The sequence below is a fragment of the Agelaius phoeniceus genome, chromosome 2 (assembly GCF_051311805.1).
Source record: "Agelaius phoeniceus isolate bAgePho1 chromosome 2, bAgePho1.hap1, whole genome shotgun sequence".
Lineage (NCBI taxonomy): Eukaryota > Metazoa > Chordata > Aves > Passeriformes > Icteridae > Agelaius > Agelaius phoeniceus.
Window position 1 is genome coordinate 84,720,062 of NC_135266.1, and position 25,045 is coordinate 84,745,106.

General features: G+C 36.3%; 1 protein-coding gene across 8 annotated transcripts in view; it reads right to left on the reverse strand.

The window, feature by feature from the left end:
- Window positions 1-25,045, reverse strand: part of PICALM (phosphatidylinositol binding clathrin assembly protein) — a 66,326-nt gene that overhangs the window by 11,719 nt on the left and 29,562 nt on the right. For 2 of the 8 annotated variants that reach the window (XM_054628489.2, XM_077174060.1), the window contains exons 5-19: window positions 22,843-22,936; window positions 22,348-22,459; window positions 20,878-20,984; window positions 19,656-19,697; window positions 18,853-18,938; window positions 17,507-17,630; window positions 17,030-17,166; window positions 14,545-14,645; window positions 9,638-9,787; window positions 7,725-7,805; window positions 5,063-5,170; window positions 4,058-4,189; window positions 3,938-3,968; window positions 3,034-3,133; window positions 1,247-1,270 (exon numbers count right to left, since the gene is read on the reverse strand). In XM_054628489.2, coding sequence (XP_054484464.1) covers window positions 1,247-1,270; window positions 3,034-3,133; window positions 3,938-3,968; window positions 4,058-4,189; window positions 5,063-5,170; window positions 7,725-7,805; window positions 9,638-9,787; window positions 14,545-14,645; window positions 17,030-17,166; window positions 17,507-17,630; window positions 18,853-18,938; window positions 19,656-19,697; window positions 20,878-20,984; window positions 22,348-22,459; window positions 22,843-22,936 — 1,429 coding nt within the window. The remainder of the gene's footprint in view (window positions 1-1,246; window positions 1,271-3,033; window positions 3,134-3,937; window positions 3,969-4,057; window positions 4,190-5,062; window positions 5,171-7,724; window positions 7,806-9,637; window positions 9,788-14,544; window positions 14,646-17,029; window positions 17,167-17,506; window positions 17,631-18,852; window positions 18,939-19,655; window positions 19,698-20,877; window positions 20,985-22,347; window positions 22,460-22,842; window positions 22,937-25,045) is intronic. The other 6 variants (XM_077174062.1, XM_054628490.2, XM_077174059.1 and 3 more) reach the window with 6 other exon arrangements.

A 25,045-nucleotide genomic window follows, 5' to 3' on the forward strand; every position in this document is an offset into this window, starting at 1 on the left:
AAATAAAGATAGGTAATCTCTTAGCCATATTCTTTATTCTACAGTTTACTATCTGCTTTCTAAATTAGTATTAACTATTTTAAGGACAAAAAAGTTGGATTTTTTTTCAGACTAAACTGGTGCTTACAGGTATTTAGATAACTTGCTGTCTATCCACTCCAGCTCCTGTTAGTCTACTCTCTTAGAATAAAAACAGTAATTTTCATATTTTTGCTGTGGGGATTTCTATTCAAGACAAACACCATAAGCATCTCTTGGTACACAGACATTACTGCTACAGAAAAGAGGCAAATCATAAACCATTAATGATATTGGATTAATTAAAGCAGATAAATTGTTTCATCAGGAATAGGGCATCAGGAAAGCTGCTTCTGAATTCAGTTCTAAGGTATCAGCTGCTTTTTTTAATATAGTAGAGCCAGTGCAACTGGCATTTCAATTGTCATGAGAACAGATAGAAAATCATCTGGACAGCATATTTGCAATATATTTCACACAGCAGGCAAAGCTATCCTGAAAATTACAAGTTTTTGGTTTTTTTTTTTTTGTTTTGTTTTGCTTGTGTACACACACCTACACAAACATGCTGAATAAATTTATTGTTGAGTGCTCAAATATGGACCTACCACCCTTTAGTTACAGAGTTACCCTGGAATTAAAACAAAGTACAGGGAAAGACCAATATTACTGTTGACATAAAGAAAAAAGTCCTTCGAAATGAAAGCCTGCATTCTTCAGACAGCAAGCACAGGTTAGTTCTTGCCCTCTGTAAACTATCTGCATTAATTTTCTTTCTTCATATGAGTATTCATGACATATTGGTCTCTCCCCACTTAAAAAAAATTTAAAAATCAAAATCTACCATAAATGTGGATCAAGTGCCATGTATAACAGAAGCCTGTGAGGTTTCATGCAGTTATTCAAACACAATATTTTTATCTTCATTCAGAATCCACCAAATGCATTAAAGGCAGCACAGACACACACCCCAGCTCTCTGGCAGCAGATGGTACAGTTTAAAGCAAGGAAAAATAATCTTGGTATTTCCCATGCCATCATTCGATTCAAGAGCCTGCACACCACCTATGAAGTTTGTGTATGCTAGGAAAAGCTCAATTTTTGGCACACCAAAGATTTTCAAATGAGAAATGTGTAAATAGCAAGGAGGTTATGAGATTCTGCAACAGCAGTGGTTAATATCAGCATGCCAGTCGATTGCAAAAAGGCTGTGGGTTGTTTCACTTACGTATTGTGGAAAATGCATGCCATTCTGTATTTCCCAGGGAGAACAATTACATAATGCAATAACACTGGATTAGAAGCAAATACTTACACAACAGAATATACACAGATAGCATTTTAGTTCACAAATACATTAAATGTTTACTCCAACACATTCTTGTAATTCAAGTCATTCACTGAGACAACACACCTGTGATACTGTCTTTGGTATTAGGTTTGACATTGGTTTGCATAGTCCATTTATTTGGTATATGCCTTTTTCATCAAAGACTTTCAAAAGCATATTTATTTAGCAAGCTGCAGCAACTCCACAATAAATGGACCAGCAGAGGAAAATAAAGCTTTTTTTCCCCCTCACATTATTTCTTTTTCAAGTTTTTTATGTTTATAGAACAGTTTCACAAGAAGTGTCTCAACAGTATCTCTCAGTAATAAAAGCTGTTAATTGTAATGACTTATCATCACAAGATGTAGATATAAGACATGAGTTATTAAACAGATTCAAGCACACAGGTAAACTCAAACCACCAGTCATTAACACAGGTAAGTAGTTACAATTTCTTCAATATCTACACATCCTCCAGTAAGATCCACAAACATATTTCTCCCTAAATAAATGTAGTGAGTTGATAGGGGACGCCTGGTAGGGAAGAGACAGCAGATCCAGGGAGACAAGTTCTGTCTTTCCAAATCCACAATGCTGCATTACTGCACTGCAGATTCAACCTCCCCCAGTCAGAATCAGATGCAATAAATCTGATGGGGCTGTTTGTTACCTGCTCTGTCCATGTACAGCTCTCCAGGTCATTGGTGAAAGGGTGAGTACGATTCACATGCAAAAATGTTCTGTGAATGTTGTGAAAACTACTTCTGTAAAGCCTTAACATGTAATTAAAAGCCCTCCCCCTACAGTGATACCCCAAAATCCTTGCCAATACTACCTGTTAAAATAGACATGAACTTGCTCATCAAAACTGACATGGATTAAAAGCAAGTGCACACACCAGGCCAGGAAAGCAGTAGTTATGTACATTAATAAAGCTGTAGCCACAGACTCCTCTGCAAGCATCATGGGGCCAGTTCCCACCCCCAGAGCAGGCCAAATTACAATGTAATGATGTAAGTGCATCTGTAAGTGCACCCAAAGGACACTTTCACACTTACACTTTTCTAGACTGCCAAATGCCTCCTCACTCCTTGGGATTCCGAGTTTTATGTCATAAACTCATAGAATGCTTTGCATTGGAAAGTACTTTGATGGTGACCTAGTTTGAACCCCTCTGCTGTGGACCCGGACACCTTCCACTAAACCAGGCTGCTCAAAGCCCCAACCAGCCTGGCCTTGAACACTTCCAGGGACTGGGGCTTTCACAGCTTCCCTGGGAAACCTCTGCCAGTGCCTCAACACCTTCACAGTAAAGAATTTCTTCCTCGTATCTAATCTAAACCTGACCTCTGTCAGTTCACAGCCACTGCCCCTTGTCCTGTCTCAACAGGCACTTGAAAAGTCCATTGAGTGAAACCCAGAAAGCCCTACCTCCCAAGAGAGAGGCTGCTCAAACCCTACTGAAGTTGGTGCTAAACCTGCACATCATATCACAAACTATTTACTAGAATCACACAGCCAAGAAAAACAAATCCCAGTAGCACACATCTCCAGCTGACCACTTCTTCAATTTTATATTACCCTTTTACTGCAACTATAGACCATTTTCAAATTCATCCATTATACATCACCCTGCAGACCTAAATTGCAGGGAACTCACTATTTTAAAATGAGCATTTGCTTACCAACGTTGGAGCGTTCCACGCAGTTGTAGGTGCAATCTTGGGTTGCCAGTTGGAACCACCTGTTAGTTTCTTTTCACCTGGCTGAGTCCAGTTTACATCACTTCAAATAAATTTTTTTAAAAATTGTTAGAAAACATTGGACTTCCTTAAAAAACAGGTAAACACCATTTCCACTTGGGAATGAGGCTTCTTTATTAATGAAGCTCATTTAGCAAAGAGGTTGATAAAAAAATTTCATGACAACATGTTTTGGCTCGGAAAAGTAAGAAAAGATGTTCACCATGAGGCCCCTCAGCATCTCAATCAACTTGCTCAGAATAGCAAAGTTAGTATCTGACTCAGAGCAAGATATTTGAGTAAGATTTCAAGACAGCATATTAGTTTTCTGCATGATTTCAGAGTTGGCACAGATGGTCCCAATAAACTTGAAATTTGCCAATTCAATTTCATGGCTTTCCTGCTAAAGCCAATGTTCACTACCCTCAAATACACACACCCTGCTTCAGAATTCACTGGTCTAAAGGTCAGCCTCAAGACCGAGGTTGCAGTTTCATAATCTTGAAAACCGCTCTGCTCACCCTGAGGTCATACCAAGTATTTAAGGAGTGCTATGACTACCAGCAACAACTACAAAGAAACATTTTGATCAACTACTTTTTTTAATATACCTGAAGTCTGAAAGGAATCAGAGACAGGACACCTTGCCTGCTGCTAGCATTGTCACTGCCACTCAGTCTACAGTCACCTTCCAATAGCTCTCAACAATTCATTACACCTTGTACAATACCACGTGTGCTCTGAAGGCTAACATTATGTGTTGGTATGCACAGGTTTCAACATGCACATTCATGAAAATTTACTATAATGAAAATCCAAATGCTCAACTTCTGTTAAACATACTCACTTTTTAGTAGTTCCATTTCCAATGCCCAAATCTGTCACAAGGGAGAAAAAGAGACTACTGAAATTCTGTTTGTTTAAAAGAAATCACTAAGTATTTACATGTTAGTGGTTCCATACTTACTGCCTACAAGATTGGCTAAAGATGAATCCAGATCATCTGACACTAATTTATTAGGCGGTACTTTGGCAACTGGAAGACTCTGGTTTTGAGAGGCCACTGTTGGTTTTAGGAGACCACCTAGTTCATCAAAGCCTTGGAATGAGAAACATAAGTGATTTGAATCACAAGCCTCCCACAAATGTCATGACATTCAATTAGACAGCAAAGTCAGGACAATGGCTAAAATCCAAATTAACCTGGTGATGCTACCCTATACAGGAAGGATAAAACTTATTATGCCTCTTGATAAAAAAGATATTTACTATGGAAATAAGATTTCAGTTCAGTGGTTTAACCTATGGGACAATTTTACATGGAATGGATTCATAGTGACTGTAAAGCAGTCAAAATTTAAAACAAAAAAAAAACCATAGAAAGTGTTTCAATCTTATAAAAACATCTATTTGCTTTTAGCAAATCAATGGCTTAGGAAAAAAAAATCTGATGTCAAGAGTGTAATTTAAAAGATCAGAAAATACCTACTTTCCAGATGCTCAAAAGAACAGAAAGAGCACTATGACTTCAATCCAAATTAACTGTATTGACTGATCATTTTCCGAAGCAATATTAATGTCAAAAGAAGAGGCAAAGGAGTGCCATAAACCATGTTGCAGATATATAAAATGAAGATGAAATTTCACCTCCTCCAACCATGCTCTACAAATACAGACTTAATTTCAGCTCACAGCATATAAAAATGAAGGCTGTTCACTGTGTGAAGTTTTAATGTATAAAATATTTAAGTGAAGGAAATCAGTGTAAACATTTCAGCAGAGTGTAGAAATAGCCTGTAAAGAAAAATTATTTGATTAATGCTGTTATTGACCTTTTAAAATCAGCTTTCTTTTCTTCATCTGAAACTCTGTTCCAGTAGTATAAGTAAATACATATTAAGAGATTTATACCTCAAGACTAAAATAAATTAAAGGAAAGGATATACGTTATTTATTTTAGCAAGTGTCTTACCACCAGAATCTGGGACAAGATTAGAAGATTTGTTTCCAAACACAGACTCAAAGTCAACATTAAGGCCAGCTGATGGCTGTGGTTGAGCAACAGGAGATGGAGTGAACCCTGTGGGAAAAAAAAAGAAAGAAATTGTATGTTTTTATACAGCATTTCCCATAAATCCACCTTTATGCAAGACAAGTCAAATAAATATCTCAGCACTGCAGAAATTCAATACCTCAAAAGTCCAGATTACACCCTGACACTGAGCAGTTTGTTTGGTCTTTATTCAAAGTTACTTGTCCAAAGAAAGATTTTGTCTAAAAAACTGAACAGACAGGCCATAAAAGACAGTCCCCTTGCAATTACTTCATCTCTGGACACCTTCCTTATTTTTTTACCATACGTTTACAATATAATTACTGAGGAAAAAGTCCCCATGCTTTTCCAGGAAAAGAAGCTGGCTAGTGTGGAATCTGTTTCAAGATTATTTGATTGAAGATTATTCCTCCATGGTTTACATTAATCCAGCAATTCTTTCAGATACAACTGGAGTAAGATCCAAACCATCCCAAGGTGCCTGAACTAGTAATGCCTTTGATTAGACACACCTAATACAAATAATTTTCATAGCTCTTAGTTACTTGTGGACACACATTTTGCAGTTGACCATGTTTTTCAGTCAAATTTCTAGAAATTATGGCAAGATATGGGGAAATACAGTCACATTTCAGCTCCTAGTGCTGTCTAAACTTACTTCCTTTGTCTTCCATGTGTCTGTAGTGTTCTACATATACACAAATATTTTTCAACACTGAAAATTTACTGCAGCATGAAGCATTGCATATCATGTTCAGCAGCATAAGTCAATAATTCAGTAATAAAGAAGGTAATGACCATTTGTTTGTAGTATTTTTTTAATGTTATATATGATCACACACAAGCCCGTGCATGTGCAACACCTTGGTATTCAGGCAATAACAGAAGTAATCATTGCTTTATATAAAAAGCACCAAAAAAAAAAAAAAAAAAAGCAATGCCACCTTGAAAATTAGCTCTTTTGGTTTCTAACAAAAAGTATGATGACATGGAGAAATGAAAGGATCACAACTACTTCAGCAGTAAAACATTGCAGTGGGTAAAAATAACTGACAAAGAAAACTTCTTGGATTTCATTTTGGTTGCTGGGACAGCACATCATTTCAATCTTACTGTTTTTCTGAAATAAGTCACATTTTGCCTAAAAAAATTAGTAACTACAGGATGTTATTCTTGAACATAAGCTTCAGAGAAAAAAAAGCAAATTAGGATTATCCGTTTCTTTTTGTCTTAAAGGAACATAAGACTCTTAACTTCATCACTAAAATTTAGACAATGTAATTTTCATTAAAAACAAATCAAAGTAAACTGCATACAGCAAAACATGGGAAGCAGTAATGTGGGAAAAGAGAGAGTAAATCAACAAACAAAATGAGTATCTTTATGACATGTATACCATCAAGTTGTAACAAGCCATTTCAGAGACTCTGAACTTCAGATGGGAATTCCTTTGATGGGATGTCCTGCAACTCTTAAAACCGTGCCTGTACCAATAGAAAACTTGACTTATAATAGCTCGTATTTTGCTTTAGCAATCAGCCTCAACCAAAACAAGCTGAGTTTCCTTCTCTCACATTTTAGAAGTTTCAAGTTTTATGAAACTAAGATGAGACCATCTCCAAGACAAAACAATACACAGGACTCCTTTGAATCAGCCCCGGAGAAAAATCAAATCCTACTCTTGATATCAACCACCAACTCAGGGCAGTTTGTTTAACAAGGATATTTTGAAAGGTGCAAAGGTCAGTATTTTAATGGAGCTTCTTTGAGCATCAAGACTTGACAGAAACTAATAATCCTGCTTTTTAATAAGGAACAAAGGAAACACAGTAATTTGTGGCATTTAACTTCTGCTAAATGACACTCACTGATTTTATGCAAAGATACTAAACCAAAATGTGACTTTATGGGGCTTTTAGGAACTAAGCCTTCCACAAACCATTTACTGAAGGTATGCCTAAGCCTTGCACTGCAGCAATGTTTACACACCCTGCTCAACCTGGTTTGGACAGATTGTAACCTGTCACAGCCCATAGTCTCTCTCTAGCAATTATCAGGATGGTGTTCCAGAATCAGCACCAGTATGGGGTTACTACACAGACATGACACAGCTGCACAAATGATTAGCCAGTACTTCAGTGCAGCAGAGACCGCTTTCTTCTGTTCTGTTGCAAAGTTTAACACTAGTTTAGTGCACTGTTTAAGAGTAATATATCAACAAAATTGCCATAAGTAGCACAAACATCCCAATCCCTTTATCTTAAAAACAATGAGGTAGAGCAAGATGAGAAGCTACTCATAAACATGCATGTCTTTTGTGTGGTATGCAGCAACAAGTAAACTATGAGAGATCCTGAAATGGGGAGATACTCATTTCATGTTTAGGCTAAATAAGCCTTAGTTTGGCAGAAACTGAAAACATTCATACCATTCGTGACCACACACCTAGCACAAGCACATGAATTCTAGTTGGAGCCACTACAACAAGGCACTTCTGTAGTCAGCAACATGCCTACTAGTTCTAGGCACACAACACCTTCAAACTTCTGTGTGTGTGGTAAGGCTGTATCCCATTACCTACCTCCAAATAGACCAGCTACAGAAGAAGGCTCATTGCGGAAATGAGAAGCGTTAGGATAAGCTTGAGGACCACAAAAAGAATCTGATAAGGAGTATCACACAAGAGAGAAAGCCAGGAAAGGAGAAGAGGAAGAGTTACAGAAAGAGAACCAAGATACACTGCTATTCAAAACTTGAATTTCACATCAGTCTATAAATCCACATATAGTGTAATAACATAGAACCAATGGAATGAAATTAATACACATCAGACAGACGGTAAGAAACAAGTTTACACAATCTCTAACACATCTCTAACACAAAAGGGGAAAGCACAGTTTCCAAGGAACAGCTATATTAGGATCTTTTTTTTTTCCAATCAAATGCCATGTTTTACACGCTTGGAGGAAATGAGTGTAAAAGCTTCAAGGCATTTTTCTTATACCTGAAGTATACTCATATTTGCTTGCCACAAAGGGATTTAGTTGAGTAAATGGATTGTAATGATCTAAAGAACCAGAAAGAGTTATTTTAAATCCACATTCACATTATTGTAGCACCTTGATACAGCTAAAACTGCATCTACATGTCCCACATGAATCTGTCAGGAGGCCACCCTCTGGTTCTAGATATATCCTGAGAGCAGAGACACTGGAAGGGAATGTAATATCAACACCATCCATTTCCAGTGACTTCAGAGCAGTCATGTGATAAATACTGCAAGGACCAGCAAGCACCACAACAGCCCACCAGGGTCCTTGTTCACAGCTCCACATTGCTGCAACTTTTCAACTTTTCATGTGACTGCAGAGCAAGTTAGAGAAAACTAAACTGCCTAAATAACTATCCTATTGAAAAAAACCCCAGCTGTATTTCAAATAATCATTCTATATTTACATGAACCATAACAATTTCATTGAAGCATGGAAAAGACAGATTATCACATAGCAGTACCAACTAAAGGTATTTTATATATAGATAAAGATATATTTATCTTTCCCGTTTTGTCTTTCCAATAAAGACAAACAGGCTAGGAAACTAGTTAGTTAAGTTGACAAAGTATAGGTAGTATGAATATCTTTAAAGAGATAATCCTTTTGTTTTACCTCTGTTAACAAGTAGCAGTGGTATTAAAAACCCCTCTTTGTTCTAATAGTCTGTATTTGTCGTTGACCAATTCTAGTGAGGTTCAACCAGCATAAATACAGCCTGTGACGTACAACTGTCTTTAAACTTGCTTTTTTTAACAGAACTGACATGTAATGAAATGATTTTTTCATCTATGAAAACAAACTAAATCTTCATATTGAAAAGTAATTAAATTATTACTCTAGAGCTGCACCAAGACAAATGTTGGAAGGATTTCTAGTGAGACAGCCATGCTGTCATGCTGAACCATCTGAACCATCTCCAAAGTAAAATATGAACAGCTTTTAACAGGTGAGTTATTACTTTATTGCCCCATAGGTATTGCCCCATAGTCTGAGTAGATTATGCATCAATATGCATGACTTTAACAGCTTTGTAAATGACTACATGACTGGGGCAAAAACATCAACTATTAAAAAATCAGATTAGACTCCTTTGTTTAAAAAGAGCATTTCAACCTGAGGAAGAAAGTAACAGCATTTTCTTTTCCTTCTCAGGCATATGCAGCATTTTACCTTAAAATTCCCAAGTACAAGAGACTGTAAAACTGCACTCAAGCAACTGCTCTGTTTCTTTACATGAGGTTAGAATCCCATCTAGGCAGCCAAGAAAGGATTTTAACACCATTTTTACTATAGAGCTACTAAATCAAATTCTAACATAGCATAAAACCAGCCCCAAATGACCAGCTTTTATTTTCTGAAAGGCTGCAAAAATATATTTTAGAAACTAAAATAATGTTAAAATTTTTAGGAAATAGGAAATTAGTTTAAAATGGTACTTTACCAACAAATATTTCATGTGTGGGTGTCCTACTGGTGAAAGTAGATACATCAGAAGACACAGACAGATGAGCAGCATCGTTAGTTTTTGTAAGGAAAGGATTTAGGTTTGGAATGGCATCATCAACACTATCAACAGTAGCAGAAAAAGGATCTGTTCAATTCCAGAGAGCAAGAGAAAGAAGAAAAGGGAGACGGATTTAGTTTTCTCCTGACATCTCTAAGCTTGGGATGACCCAGCTATTGATCTCACTTTCAAGTTGTCAAGGACTACAGATACTAGCTAATAATTTCCTCTTTTTTAATTTTTAAATTAATAACACCACCTTATAAACTGTGCTTCTTCCTGAGTATTTTTAGACTGAAACTAACTATGTTATTCCTCTTTAAACACCATCACTTTTTGTTTCTCTCAGTCTTGCCCTGACATTTGCAACAAAGTCTCTGGAGCAGAGGACACCTGTCAGCACTACAGAACCCAAGGTGCTATGAGAGGATTCAATGCAATAACATCCCCAAGACAACTTAAAAAACCTGAACAAAACCAACTGAGATGAGCTTCTCTTTCTCCAAATTGTGTTCAGGGGTTTTTCTGTTACTGAGCATCAGAGAATTTTCAAGAGCTATGATTATACCAAGGTAACATACAGGACATAAGCACTTTCCTTGGTACCTGGGGTATCAGGAACAGCAGCTTGTTGTGGGTATGCTGTTACCTGCAAGCAAGCAAAGGACTGCTCTGCTTTTACAGACAACAGACCCTAAGCCACAATAAGGAAAATGTTCCTTACTAAAAAATTGTCAGACTTTATTGGAATGATGGAAACATGGATCTATATATGTGGCTTCCCAAGGCACATAGTTTCAAGGTTTCCTGAGAATGGATGCAGTTGCCAAGCTCAAGTATTCCTGTAATTCAGAATCTGACAGATAAACAGGATACAGAAGGCAGCTATAACACTTGTTGACTGAAGGAGCTGTGGTTTAGCTGTCTGGTTTCAGAGCCCATGAACCCTTGATAGAAAACTCAAGAACTCACTAGGTGAGATCAGCAAAGGTTGTATCTAGCCCTAGTACTTATCACTGAAGTGCAGCTTGATCTTCTAGACAAAGCCACTAGAGAGAAATTTCTGAATAATAATTACAGTAAAGATGTGCTAAATACTTCAGTTCCTGGCCTATTTTTTTTTTTAACCTGGCCAGTTTATGCATATACCCATAACTCTTGTCAATACTATCGTGATGCGTGAAGCAGTTTTGAAGTGGAAGTTATTTTCTCTCCCTGAATCTCACTTCTTGATTCTTAGCTGTAAGTCCCACACAGCTTCATAATGTGCTCATAATGTGTAGAAAAGTCCTAATGGAAACAAAATAACTACATTATTCTTTGCAGGGTTAAAGCATGCTTTGATTTGCTGCAAGCTCAAGGTACGTTATTAGGTAAGACCTGACTTTTCCCCAAATTGCTTGGCTATGTTGCAAGAAAAGTCAAATACCTTAAAAGACCTTTTCCTAAATCATTCAGTCAGCAAAATGACAGTGTCCAACACTGAATAAAAGATAAGTTGAAAAAACTGATATAATATTTGTAATATATAACACAAATACAAAATTACATATTGTCTCATGGAGGTTTTATATACAGGATATGCCACTCAGCCAGTTGCCTGAAGCTGAGTCCTTGTTTCAGCTACTCCTTAAAACTGCTTTCTGCTTTGAATGTCATTTTAAAAGATGTAGAACAAACAAATCTGTCAATAAAAATGGGGCAGATTATCTGTTCATCAGTTCTTCCTTGCTCTTTCTGTTGCTATTTCACGTTCTGCTTATTTTATTGGTTCTCTTTATATATATTATATAAGTGGAAAAAATTCAAACAGATGGGTCAAAATGTTCATTTCCACACTGATCCATCTGTTTTGCTTTTGAAGTTTAGGTACAAATTGACAGCTGGAAAAGGTACCAGAAACAGCTGGAATGATCTCCAAAGAATCCCAATAAATAGTGCAGATAAAACAATATGGAAGAAATTAATAAGCACAAGTTTTTAACTGTATTTGTCTGAATCTACCATCCACTAAAATTATTTTACACATGCACTTATCCAGAAAATAATAAAAACTGCTTTCTGTTCCCAATTCCCAAGGTTGTATATGGAACTTCCTGCATTTTGACTAGTTAAGACAATACAATCCAACTTTGGATTATCAAGATTTTCTCAGAAATTTAACCCTTTCTCAGATTCTCTGCTTGTCTACCCCATTCTAACTCTAGCCAGCATGTCCAATCTTGTCCAAGTCTCAGAACTTGCAAATGCTAGTAACAAAAGTAACCAAAAATTAATTGGGTTTTATATCCTAATTTATATCCTTCTATATTCAAGTTTTAAAAATTGCTGTCAGTTCTGACAGCAACACCTCAATGTTTCTAAAGCCAATTTCATCCTTGAATACAAATGGCATTTTTTTATGTCAATGGAATCACTCTGCACCAGCATGCCATCATTAGGCATTAATGATTTAAGTGCATTTAAAAGAGTAGTTTGAAATTTGCAAATTTCTACCTTTAAGTTATCCAATTAGATGTATTTTGTCCGAAAAAACAGTGACAAATGATTTTCAATGGCATCTTTTACAGTCTGAAATAGGTAAACTGAAAACATACAACCACAGAACCCATTCCCCAGGAGTTTAGCCTTGTTAGTTTTTACATTTTTGGAAGCACAAAACTAAAGGCAGCGAACCAAAAAGAACACTTCTGTAACAATTTATTGTTTTATTACACACCTAAGAGCTTCTGCATAAAATTTTTAACAGTAACTGATTTTGGCTGATCTGATACTCTTCTCAAAGACACCATATACACCAAATACAAAGATCATCATGTCAGAAAATTACCTAAGGGAGGGATGCTGTGCAGTGGTTAGAGCACAGGACTGGAACTAGTTCAGGTTTCATTCTTGGCTCTGCCACTGACTTGCCGTATGACTTCAGACAAGTCAGTTAACTGCTCAGATTTCCCCATCTGTAAAATGTGGAAAGCACTTCTTATCTACCTCACCTGTGTGAAGTGAGTGTTTATGTCTGTAAAGCTGAAGAGCTGGGGATTTTTTGATGAAAGGTAACACAAAAAATGGTGATCCCAGAATTTTAGCCTAAAACTTTAGCAGACAATCCAAAATCTTCACAGTTAATTAAGTCTTATAAGTATTTAGAAATGTGTCAATAGTAAGCAGAAATATCAACGACTAGTACTGAAGACTCATACCACAAGCAACACAACATTGAACAAACAGACTTTCAGGCTCAACTTTCAGGTTCATGAAGAAATGCTGAATTGTGATGTGACCTTTGAGAGGCAAATAGTTCACCCCTTTTATTTCTCACACATGAAACAAACAGGATAAGCTGAAACAGAAGGTATTGGGCAGAAAGCAATCAAGATGAGCCATACCATTTTTCTCCATTTCTAAACTCTAAGCCTATCATAGCATTGAAATTTGTATACCTAACTCCATACACTCCTCACTACGTCTTTCTCCAAAGATGCTTTGCTCAGCAGAACTAAAGAACAAGTAAACTACTGATTTATTTTAGAAGCTGCCACATATATTAGTAGTGCCTTCCTCACTCAAAATTGTGTTATTTCCCTACAAACAAATGTGAGAAGGTATAGAAAACAAAGTACACAGCAAAAAGTAAATAGGAAAGCAGAATACATACACAGTTTATTATGAAGATACATTAGATAGCTGGAAAGACGTTAAGAAGAGCTATAGCTCATAAAACTAAACAGGGAAGTAAAAATTTAGAACATTGTTGTTCTGATGCCTATGAAACCTCCTGAAGCAGCAATTCCCAATTTTTTGCATCATAAAATAAAACATTTTTACAAGCATCTAGTTTAGAAAAAAATAATCTGGAAATAGCCACATAGTTCAGGAGTTTACTATTTTATTAAGCATCATTTATGTAGAAAAATAAACCAACACTACCTTCCTCTCCCTCTGTCATAAAGCTCTTTAATCCTCCACCAGTATAACCAACAGTTATATTGGCAATATAATACTGTATCTGAATTATTCTGGAACACTGCAAAGCAGCCAAGAACTTTGAGTAAACATCAAAATGCTCCAGCACTCAAACCAATCTTGAAGGAAAATTCATGACTTTCTAGAACTCTCTTTCTTGACCCCTTGGTTTGAGGACTTCACTGTACCGATAAGATCATTTCAACTTATTCAGTCCATCCTAGAAACTGGGCAGAATGAAAATTTGGATGTTCCGGAGCACATTTCAGAGGGAAGAATATAAATTTTGTCTCTTCACTTAAGAGATCCAACCACAGCTTTTTGCTGATTTGCTGTTGTAGTTAAATGAAATATAGCAGAGAATTTAATAAGGCAGAGAAACCCTATTATTATTTTGATAACTAACTCTTGCCTTTCTTTCTATGCACAGTTGTCACAAGTGCCTCCTTTCAGGCTTCATCCAAGTTCTGCATTATCATGGCCAGCAAATTTGATTTAATATTAGACAAAATTCAGAATATGTATTAAAACAATTTTGCATTCAGGTTTCTATGTTTGCAGCACAGTCTACCGCTTAGACATCTTCACTGAACTGACTTCTAAACAGCTACATTTCTGCAGCTGGCTATGTGAATCTTGAAGAGAGCAGTTATGAGGCTGGCAGATCTCATCAACAATTAAAGTAACTTTGCTAATTAATCACCACACACTGCTACATTATTTTAATGTATACACATATTTTACTTTTTATCATCCCTTTATTCACTTGTAATGTCTTAAGATCTCTCTCTTTAAGGAAGAAATAGCCCCCAGACTAGGGGCAACATGTACAGGAACATGGCCATAGCAATCAGAATGTTAATCCAAGTCAGAATTCTTACCTCCCCAGGTACTTCCTACTTGTGGAGCAGTTGATATAGGATGTACAGATGGATGAAAAGTTGGCTGCAAATCAAGCAGATCATTTGGCAGCTTTGAAGTGCTACAAAGATAAATTAATACAACTGTTTGAACTACATCACAGTTTTCAATATAAGCAAATACTAGCCACTGTCAACAGTAATGAAAGCTTTGTTACAAAATGTTTTATTACAAAATGGATAAAATTGAGCCAAAATCAGAAGGGCTGGTGAGCTCCATGTTTTCAATTCTGTAAAAAAGTGTTAATTTAGCAAGGTAAGTTGTATGTTATGCCAAGGGGCTTTTGTCAAATCAAAGCTGTCCAAGAAAACGACAGGTGTCCTCACAGTCCAATGCCAGGCTAGGAGATGTTATATTCAGAACTCTTCATCAACTTCTAAAGTTTTAAAGTTCACCTCATGAAAACTCTATAATACAACAATGACAAAAAACAAACAAACAAATAAAAAAAACCCCAAAAAATAATAAAAAAAAAACAAGACAAAATGAACTCTAATAGGCTGCACCACCAAACTATTACTCTAAATTCCACAACTCTGATCTTTCCCCTACAATCACTGCTGAGAAACTACATCACAACCATGAGCTATTAAAGACCTTTGGGGAAAGCAAAATCTAAGAGGCCTTGAAACACTTGATCACACATCAGGCATGTGAATGAAAACATATTTAAATGCACATTTTAGACCATTCAAAATCAAATTGAGAACTTGTAACATCACATGGAAATTAAGAGTGAAGGCTTATATACAACTTCTGCATAAATTTAAAGAGTCAGACAAGAACAGTAAAATTCATCCTCTCACAGAGAGCTCATTTTACACTTTAAATAAGTCTTGGGAAAAAAGAAAAGAAATAAAAAAGGAAAAAAAAAGAGTACTGGTCTTCTCCCAGAAACTTTTAGGACATGAAATGAACACAAATCTGCACATATGTCTTCTACTACGCACAGAAGCTGAATCACTGTGACACCCAAACATCTCTCTAAATTAGATCAGCACAGAGTTTAATGGCCAGTAGTGACATCCTAGATCTCCGTATATTTTCTTGCTCACCCAATCACTTGTATAATTCACAGGTTTTGGTATTGCATGATTCATTTCAGCAGTGATTGAAATCACATTTTTCCACTACTGCTCCTATTAAAAAGCAGCATGGTCTGGCACTGCCCTGTTATGTGAGCAGCTGAACAAAGATAATTTTCAAGGTAAAGCTTGTTCAAGATAATGACAGGGATTAACCAGACACATTGCATTTAATAGCAAGCCACTGAACTTCTGACCCAGCATATCCCCTTGATGGCAACTCCTGCTTCAAAATCTGTTCTTTGCTCATAGCATTCATTCTGCCAGCAAGGAAATTTGAACAAGAAAAACTAGCATTTGGGGGTTTTTTACAAGAAAACACTCTTGTCCTCACCATGCACCATTTCTGTCTGTTTAAAGATTTATCAGATGTTTCTATGTTTCAGACCTCTTAAGAAGCAAGATCAGATACTCAAGTTCAAAGCACACACCCATTTCAAGTTTTCTGGTCTCTAAAAAGCAATTAAAAAAAAATCTTTTCACCAGGAAGTCTTTCAGTTACTAACACTGATAGATTCTGTAGCTTCTTATACATGACTCAGCTATTTACCACATATTTGGTGTCAAGTAACTTACTACAATAGCTTTTTAATGGGAAAGAAAGCTGTTGAAAGAGCAATAGATTCTTATGTGAGCTCTAACAGAACAACTATGCAATCCCTTCAGGTTTAGGATCAAGCTCAAAGCAAAAAATATGACTTCAGAGCGTGGATTCCTTCTATACTGATAAAAGCACTGTACCTTCCGCTGCTGCTTAGTTTGACAGGTATTTTACAGAATGAACATCACACACTTGCTCATACCAACAGCTCCTGTTAGTTAAAGATCAGGATTAGCATGCAGCGAGTACTCTTGCACTTTCTTTGCAGGTCCTTGCAGAAATGTTCCAGATACAACACAAGACTGCAAAACCTGCCTCTCATTTCAAACCCTGTTTCAGGCTTTTCTTTTTCTGAAAAACTAGACAGAATATTTGCCACTCTACCTTTAAAGATCTAGAAATGCATTTTCTTTATGACTTCTCAAACAGAATTTTTATTTGACTTTTCTCGAATTTACTTGTAATGCTCCTGGGGATGAAGTATGTGTGTTTTACAGTTCCAGCTGTCTGGCTTATGGACTAATAACAGCTACCAGGGCTGTCAGCAGGCAGTTTATACCAGAAACTTCTGCAAACAGATGAGAACATAGTTTTATGTTATTTATTACAAAAGGCTATTGTTCACCAGCATCACTATGATTTCTTATCACATTGCTAATGTACTCTACACCTAACCAATCTTGTGCAATATACACTCTGTGGCAGAAGTTTAGAGGAAGCCCTTGCTGCAGCACATCTCCAGTGGAGGATTCAGCATACCTGTTAGAGGAGCTAGGGGTAGAAAAAATATCAATGGCTGGTGTAGTCATTATGCTTCCTGCTGCAGTTGACACAGGAGAAGCTGCTGTGGTTAAAGAGGTATGAGGCTTCTTTGCAAGCTCTTTTAGACGTTGCTCCTGTTGGGAAAATGAGCTGGTATAAGAAATCTGAACATTTGTGTCTATGACATTGGAGGTAAATAAAGCAGAACTAAAGAATTATTTATTCCAGACACTAGTGTTAGCCACTTGTAATTACAAGAGTCAGTGGTGCCACAAATGCTTCAGAAAACTATTTTAACAAACCCTCCACAAGCTGTACCATCTAAGTACACACAATTCGACTTCCAGCACTTGGCCAACAGTACATGTTAAGTATTAATAACTCCGTTTTCCCCTTTGCTTTTTTAAGAATCCTAATAAGCTATCAAAAAGAACACAGGAAAAGTATTTTCAATTAAAAATTCTGTATGCTTACTTTTAAAGCTTTTAAGAGAGCCTGTTCTTCCTCTAACGCAGCTTGTTTTTCCCTTTCATCCACTTTTGTGAGGGACAAGCCAGTGCTTGCAAGGGAAGAGACTGCATTGGAAAGGGTGGTAGCCCTAAAGTAATTGGACAGAAGAAAAGCTGGCTGTTAAAACACAACACGTGACAGCGGCGTCTGAAGAACACTTCACTCGTACCCACCCAGTCTCCTTCTGAGCTCGCTGTAACATTGGCCAGATCTTACACTGCACAAGTGAAAAATTTACATAAGACACATCATATGAAATGCAAAATTAAAAATGCCCTGAAATCTTGCAGTCTACTCTACTGGCTTTTGGATTTTCCACCTTAAATGCTTCCCCTCCAAATTGCATCACAAAATTCACATCTGAAGCCTTTTCTCTTCTTCTGTTTGCCTAAAATGACATTATTTGTAGGCACACAGCAATCTCCAATCATCTGGGCTCCATTTCAAATTGTTGTTAATTTAACAGGCTTAGTGAAAAAACTATCAATGCTTTTAATATATCCCAAAAGAAATTTTTAATTTATCATCATATTTGACAGTACACAAAAAGATATAAAACAAATACTTAACTTTTAGCAGAGTAATCTTAAAAAAGAAAGCAAATATTCTAAAAATTAGTGCCCTAACAAAATAGTGCCCTAGTCACTGCCATAATGAACTCATAAAATATTACTGCCTCAGTTTTTGAACATGCAATAAAGAAATGCTATTTAATTTTACAAGTCTTACCTCCAAGATTATGCTTTGTTAAATATGAACAATGAAAATTGTCGTGCAGAGGGGACTTCTCTATATTGCCTGTTATATTTTGGAAAGCACTCACAATAATTTAATGCCTTATACCATATGCATTATGGCTTTCACTTCCATTTACTTTCAAAATTCATTCTTAATGTAAGGACTTCCTGGAAGCATTTCCTTGCTTTTGACAAAACAGGGATTAAAGCTGAGATGTAGAAGTCTAAGGACATGTATTTATTCACGTTGCATACCTTGCAGAAGTCTAATTATTAACATAAAATGACCATTTGCAGGTAGTACATGAAAGAAACTTAGATTCTCTTCAGAAGTTCAGGATCCAATGCTAGAAGTGTAAGTAGGGATGCTAGAGGAGGCTCTTACAGGTCCTTAGATTCTAGTTCTGCTGACCTGGAAGAAGCTGTTTTAAGATATGACAACTTGCTAATCTATCATTGCTCATACAATGCCTTTAAGGGAGCCTCCTCACATCTTAATTTACAATGAAATTGAAAAAAAACTTATTTAACACTCGATTTGACAATTGTCCAAAAAGACAAGTGTATAAGCACCTGCTTGCAGCTGTGGAATCTTTGATTTTCTTCCCCTCTAGAGAAGCTAAATGTTGTTCCAAAGCATCAAGAAGGCTACTTGGTGCCTGCAAAGAGAGACATTGGGGAATACATTTGAAGAAACAATAGTTTAAATATTTTCAGAGAATGAAACTGCAGGGCAATTGGTACAACAACTCTGAATACTTTTACCCCCTCTTGGCATTCTGTACATATTTAATGACTTCAAGTATAAGGTGCTGTATTCTATTCACTACATTATTCCATCACAATCATTTATCAGCAAAGACTGAAATAAGTCAAGAAATGTTAAAATTAACAGCTAGGAAACAGCAGGCAGATAATCAGAAGCAGTCAGTGTTTTAAGAGACACTAAGAAGGAAATTGTACCTAAAGTAATTTCTTTGTGCATGTTCTGCAAGCCTTCACATTAACTTCACATTAACTTCAATAGGCATATAGCCAAAAGCAAGGCTGCTGAAAACTACAGCTTCATAATATCATGTAAGACTTTCATTATGTGACCTCACAGATATAAACTGTGTCTTCAAGCATGATGGAAATAAGGTTATCTTAAAATTCAATTAGAGAATGACAGAAACGTTATAAATTTTTTACAACAGGATCACTGAATATAAAAGCCAGGCTCTGACAGAGCTTGGATTCAATCACAAACTTAGAGATAACTTGGTGACAATGTATACAGTAATGCCTAAGTGAGTACCATAATGGCATTTCTGATCATGCAACCCTAAAAATAATACACATACATGCACTGGCAAACACATAATAGGTTTATCTACCTGTGAGAGATCTGGTATGTCTCCTCTGTCAATTCCAACTTGCTGTAATAAAACAAAAAAAAGAAAACAGGTTCTAAAGCTCGTTTAAGGCAGAGATACTCAGAAAGTAAACAACATTAACATGAAGTAATGCAAAAAGCACAAACTTGTTCAATATAAATTTTAAATCTCCAGAGTCTGTACTCTGTAACGGTTGGTTGTAATAAATTCTTGTTAAATGTATACACATTGAAGTAGGTGTGTTACAGAGATATTTCAACAGATAGAACCTTAGAAACAAGAGAGCAAGAAGCCACTGTTTTAGAACCTGAAGAAGTTTGCCTATCTCACAATTTACATGGCAAACTCTCAGACCTACTGACACACAGAATATATTTGATGAAACAAAGCATCAATGAAGTTTTGTAAAGAAACATTTTTCTAAAATGCAGATGAAATTTAGGATGTTTGCAGCAGACATATACTGTTGCAACAGAAAGATCAATACTCTCAACTTCATTTGATGGTCTTATCAGCTGAAGACAGTATCTCTGGCAGACACTGTCAGGACAGACAGCAAGCCAAGCTGGAACGCTTATTTTGTTAAGAGAGATATGAATACCAAGGAAATAAAAACAAGAAGAGGAGCACACCTCAACTGAGGAATTCCACAATATTAGGACAACAATTTAGCAGTGCTCTAGGAACAAGAAGGCAACAGACTAAGCATTTCTTAAAACACCCACAAACTAAACATTTTGCAAGGTAATTGCTTTTCCCTCTATGAGCACACCTACAGCAAAAAATCTTGAAGAAATCCCATGTTCTTCTGTTTGTCTCAGTTGCCTATTTCTGAAGCTGTTATTTTATCTAAAACTTCTGGTAGAATTGTGGGTTTTAAACTAGAATACAGCTAGAATCATAGAAAGCAGATCACCATGAAGTTCCTTTGTTAAAAGCAAGTCTGTTTTTCAAAGAAAGCTCACAAGTATTCCATAACCAAGGAATTTTTAAAATGCTTGTTAATACACTCTCCTCAGCAAAAGATAAACCAATAAGCAATCCACAGTCAGGTTTTCCAATACAGTCCTCAAATGAACTAATCACCAGGGTAGAGATGAACAAGATGACCCTTGAGAGAACAGCAACTAAGCAAGGAGGAAGAAGCATCTGTTTTATGATAAAATAAGCACTTTACAAGCCTGCTTCAAATAAACAGCTAAGTTGATCGGCTTAAGTTTACCTCTGCAACTTTAAGGAACTCTGAGATCCGTGTCATTCTAGTGAGGAACTTCTTATATATATCAAGGCCTTCTTTGCATTGGTTCTTTTTCATATCAAAGTATTTTTCTAGAAACAGTAAGAATATTTGCATTAAATAAGAAATCAAGATTTGCAAAGGATATGCAAAGTAAAAGCATATAAACCAAGACAAACAGAAAATACCTGCTGATCTGTTGTTATGATAACTGCAGAAGTCACTATGCCTAACTTGCACCAAATGACAAAAGCTCTGTCAAATGTGAGCCACTGGTTCCATGCATGAAATTACACCTTACCTTGCAGGTACTAGACACCACGAAAGCATAACCACCTTGAAGAGGACAATCAAGTTAAAGAATAGGTCACTCAAGGAAATGTAAATTCATCTTCTTGGGAAGAAGAACAAACAAACAAAAAAAGGGCAGTTTTACAATCTGGCAGTCAAATACCTACTCTATTCCAGTGGCCAGATATCAGGCAAGATTTTGATCTCTGACAAACTGATGACTCTTACTATGGTCTGGGGCAGTGAAGTACAACTGATTAGAAAACACCTTTGCTGAAAGCAAGAGGGTCCCACTGCTCTTTCGAAAAGCCCTTTCAAGGCCTGTTTCTTCTTTTTTACTAAGCTTCACTCAAAGCATAAGTAGAAAGCAAGTGCATATTACTTCTTACCAAGGGAAAGGAAGCTGACAGGGGCGTCATACTGGAAGACTGACTGACTTCAGATTGTCCCTTACTGACTTACTCTGGATTTTACTTTTCATTTTGCAAGCACTGGGTAATGACAGCAATCAGGAGCTTCATTTAATCACAGCATATAACAAAATCAAGTAAGTCAACTGATTACTTTCAACTTAATTCTTTCCTAAATTTAGGAAAACTCATCTCCAGTATGTGCAAGTGAAAGGGCCTTAACTCTGAATTTTTAATTCTCCTTAATATATAATATATGCTCTAGGAACATAAGATAACCAATCATGGAAACAAAGCAACATTGACGTTTCAATAGCCAAGCAATCACTGATGTTGTGACTGCAGATTTGCAACTGACCATAACTGATTCCTTTACTAGGAAAACAAACTGTTTCTTAACAAAATCCCCAACCAACATCAATATTATAATTCAGGTTTGTCATGCAGTTCAATAAGACAAAATTTAAAAAAAAAAAACAAACCCAAAACCAATGCACACAAAAATCCCCAACAAAGCAGTGCAAGAAAAAAAATTAGGTGAATAAAATCTTGGATGGACTTTGCTTTCAGATTTTACCTATCCCTGGATACAAAGCAATGTCAAATGCAATTGCACAGACAAACACTGGAAATAACAGCAAAATTTTGATGTTTTACAGTAAGACTGTTTCAGTTTCTCAAGAGAGCAGCTCTTGTGAATCATTCACTGAGTTCCCCCCCAGAGCTGAGCATTGCAGAGAGCAGTTATACTTACCCAAGAGGTTAATAATCCCTTCGTTATATGCTGCGAACAGTCTAATGGCATCTTTGAAGAGGAGCATGAAGGCAGCATTAATTACACCATTTGTAAGTTCATTGCTATTAACCTAGGAAGATCAGAGAAAAAGTTAATTGAACTGGATTGATCTCTTACTGGAAAATTTCTAGTTAAACTTCAGTACATTATCTCAAGAGAGGCTTTCCAGTCATCTCACTGGCTGTTAGCAGAAAGTAACACCATACATGATGTGACTTAATTCTGTGATGAGAGAAACGAAGTTTCTCTCATCACAGAATTAAGTCTCTCCAGTGAGCATTGTATCTATTTTTTCTAATTTCTTGGGAGTATACCAATGAAGAAAATGATTTGTGTTCTTTAAGCTGCGTAGATAACATGGAACCAAGTGCAAGACATTTAATCTTAACCTATTTTACGAGTTTGTACAACAAGTTGACGGTATGTTAGAAATATACATGCTGCTAAACTTACATTAAAGTCAAGAAGTGCATCCATTTGATTTTGTATAATAGGTACGGTTTTTAAGAGTTTTTCTGTGCTCATTGTTCTCATCACTCCATCAGCCCTGTTGTGAGAGAAAAAAAATACAAAGACAATTCTTCACATGAATTTTGAAAGCCATTGTTAGTAAGAAACAACAGAAAATATAGCAGGTCATCAGAGAAACCATTTAAGTCTTTGCCACACAAAGCCATCCTTGTGGTGTTTAAGAGTGGTGTCTAGCCAATGTAACCATAATATCTGCAGCACAGAAAAACAATTACTTATTTGGTCAAAATGTGACTTCAAGATGAATTTTTGCTCAGAGAAAATGAAACTAATAGTGTTTAGAAATACAGGAGAGCTACGATACATCAGGTAACAAGAAAAAACGCTCCAAAGATTATTTTTGAAGCAATTTTTAATGTATTCTTTTTCCAATCACCCAATTATTATTTTGTGTCAGTTTGGATTCTTTTCAAATTAAAGAGGTAAGAAAGAATAAAAAAATGCAGCAGTATGTTTTTCAAGCTTTTTCAGAAAGATTCTACAGGCTACATGAAATTTCCTTTTAATGGCTGACCACCAATATTTGGTTGTTTATTAATTGCTCAGATTGAATAGACTAAGATTGGCTGCACATTTGAAAAACCCATCAAATGAATACCAAAAATATCCAAGAAAAGCAACAGCTGAGGAAGCGACTAAATCCCCTCAGTGACATGAAACAACTGCTTTCTGTAAGACAAATCAGACAGCCTTGCAGCTCATCAGCATGCACAGAGCAAACCAAATGCTTCTGCAAGTGCAAATCTCATAGTGCATCTTCACAGAACAGTTTGTGGCTGTTCTCCAGGTTGGAAAGCAGTGGGGAGCATGCTACTTCCAGCTCTCTACTTGTGCTGTATATTTACTCCTAACAGCAAACAGCAAATGCAAGAAACTAAATGGGGCAGAGAATGGGTGTGAGGGCCCTGAGAAAAATGGAGTAGGAAGGGCAGATTGCTGCCATCAGAACAGTTATACCTACTGGCTCACAGAAGGACCTCCAGGCACATGGTGCAGGCTAAATAATTCATCTCATTAGACCTAAAATACCTGATAAAACAATTGTGTACCTATTCAGAGCAGCTGCAGCCACCTTACCACATACAAATCTTAAGTGTGGAAAATACTGTTTTGTGTTGTTGGCAATCCAAGCAACTCCAAAGGCAGAATGAGCAAAAGGAGCCCAGGCATCCTCCTTTTACTCTACCATCACACTTCAAACCAAAATGGATTCTACAGTCTTAGCAAGGAGGCAGAAGGGATTTGGACAGTGTTCTGAGGCCCACTACAAATGCCTTTACAACCTTAATGCAAAATATCATTAGACAGCCCATTACTACAATTAATTCATTCAATAGTATTAAATTCAGATTTCTGTGGATTTAACATTAAGTTTTTCATTTCAATATAAATTCACCTATATGGATGATATATGATTTAGATTTGGGTGTCTTATATATACAAAAACATATATATATATATATATATATATATATATATATATACACACACATGCATACATATACATACATATATATATATAAGACATCCAAATCTAAAACTAGTATTATGCTTTTAAACCTTAAAAAGCACCATATAAAAAGATAATGGACAAAGATGGAAAGACTCAACTGTGATTGGTACCTTTTCTCCAGCCTTCCCAAAGAAGAGCTCCAGATTAATTCCATCATTCACTATAACATGTAATTTACCAAACCACTAGTGCTCTGCACTGTGTTTTTTTACATGTAAACAGGTACTTAATCTCAAAATAACTCCTCTTAAATAAGCACATTTTCCAGGGAAAATTTGAATTCCTGTCAACCAACTCAGGACAGCATCTGCCATAAGGTACTATTAAAAGTACAAATTTACACTACCTTCAAAAGGTAGTAAACTTCACACAGATATTTTGTGACAGAGCAGAGAAACACCAGGAAGGACTGCAAGGTTGTTTCACCTGTCATTTAAGTCTTCCATAGCTACAAGCACAAATAAATTGCATGGTCCGCTATATTACATAAAAGGCAAAGTATATATCTATTGTGAAAGATTTGTTAAAACTTCTACTTTTTTATATAGACTTCCATCTTTCATTCCTTTATTTTAAACTGTTGATGTTTAAAGATAAAAAATTACAACAACT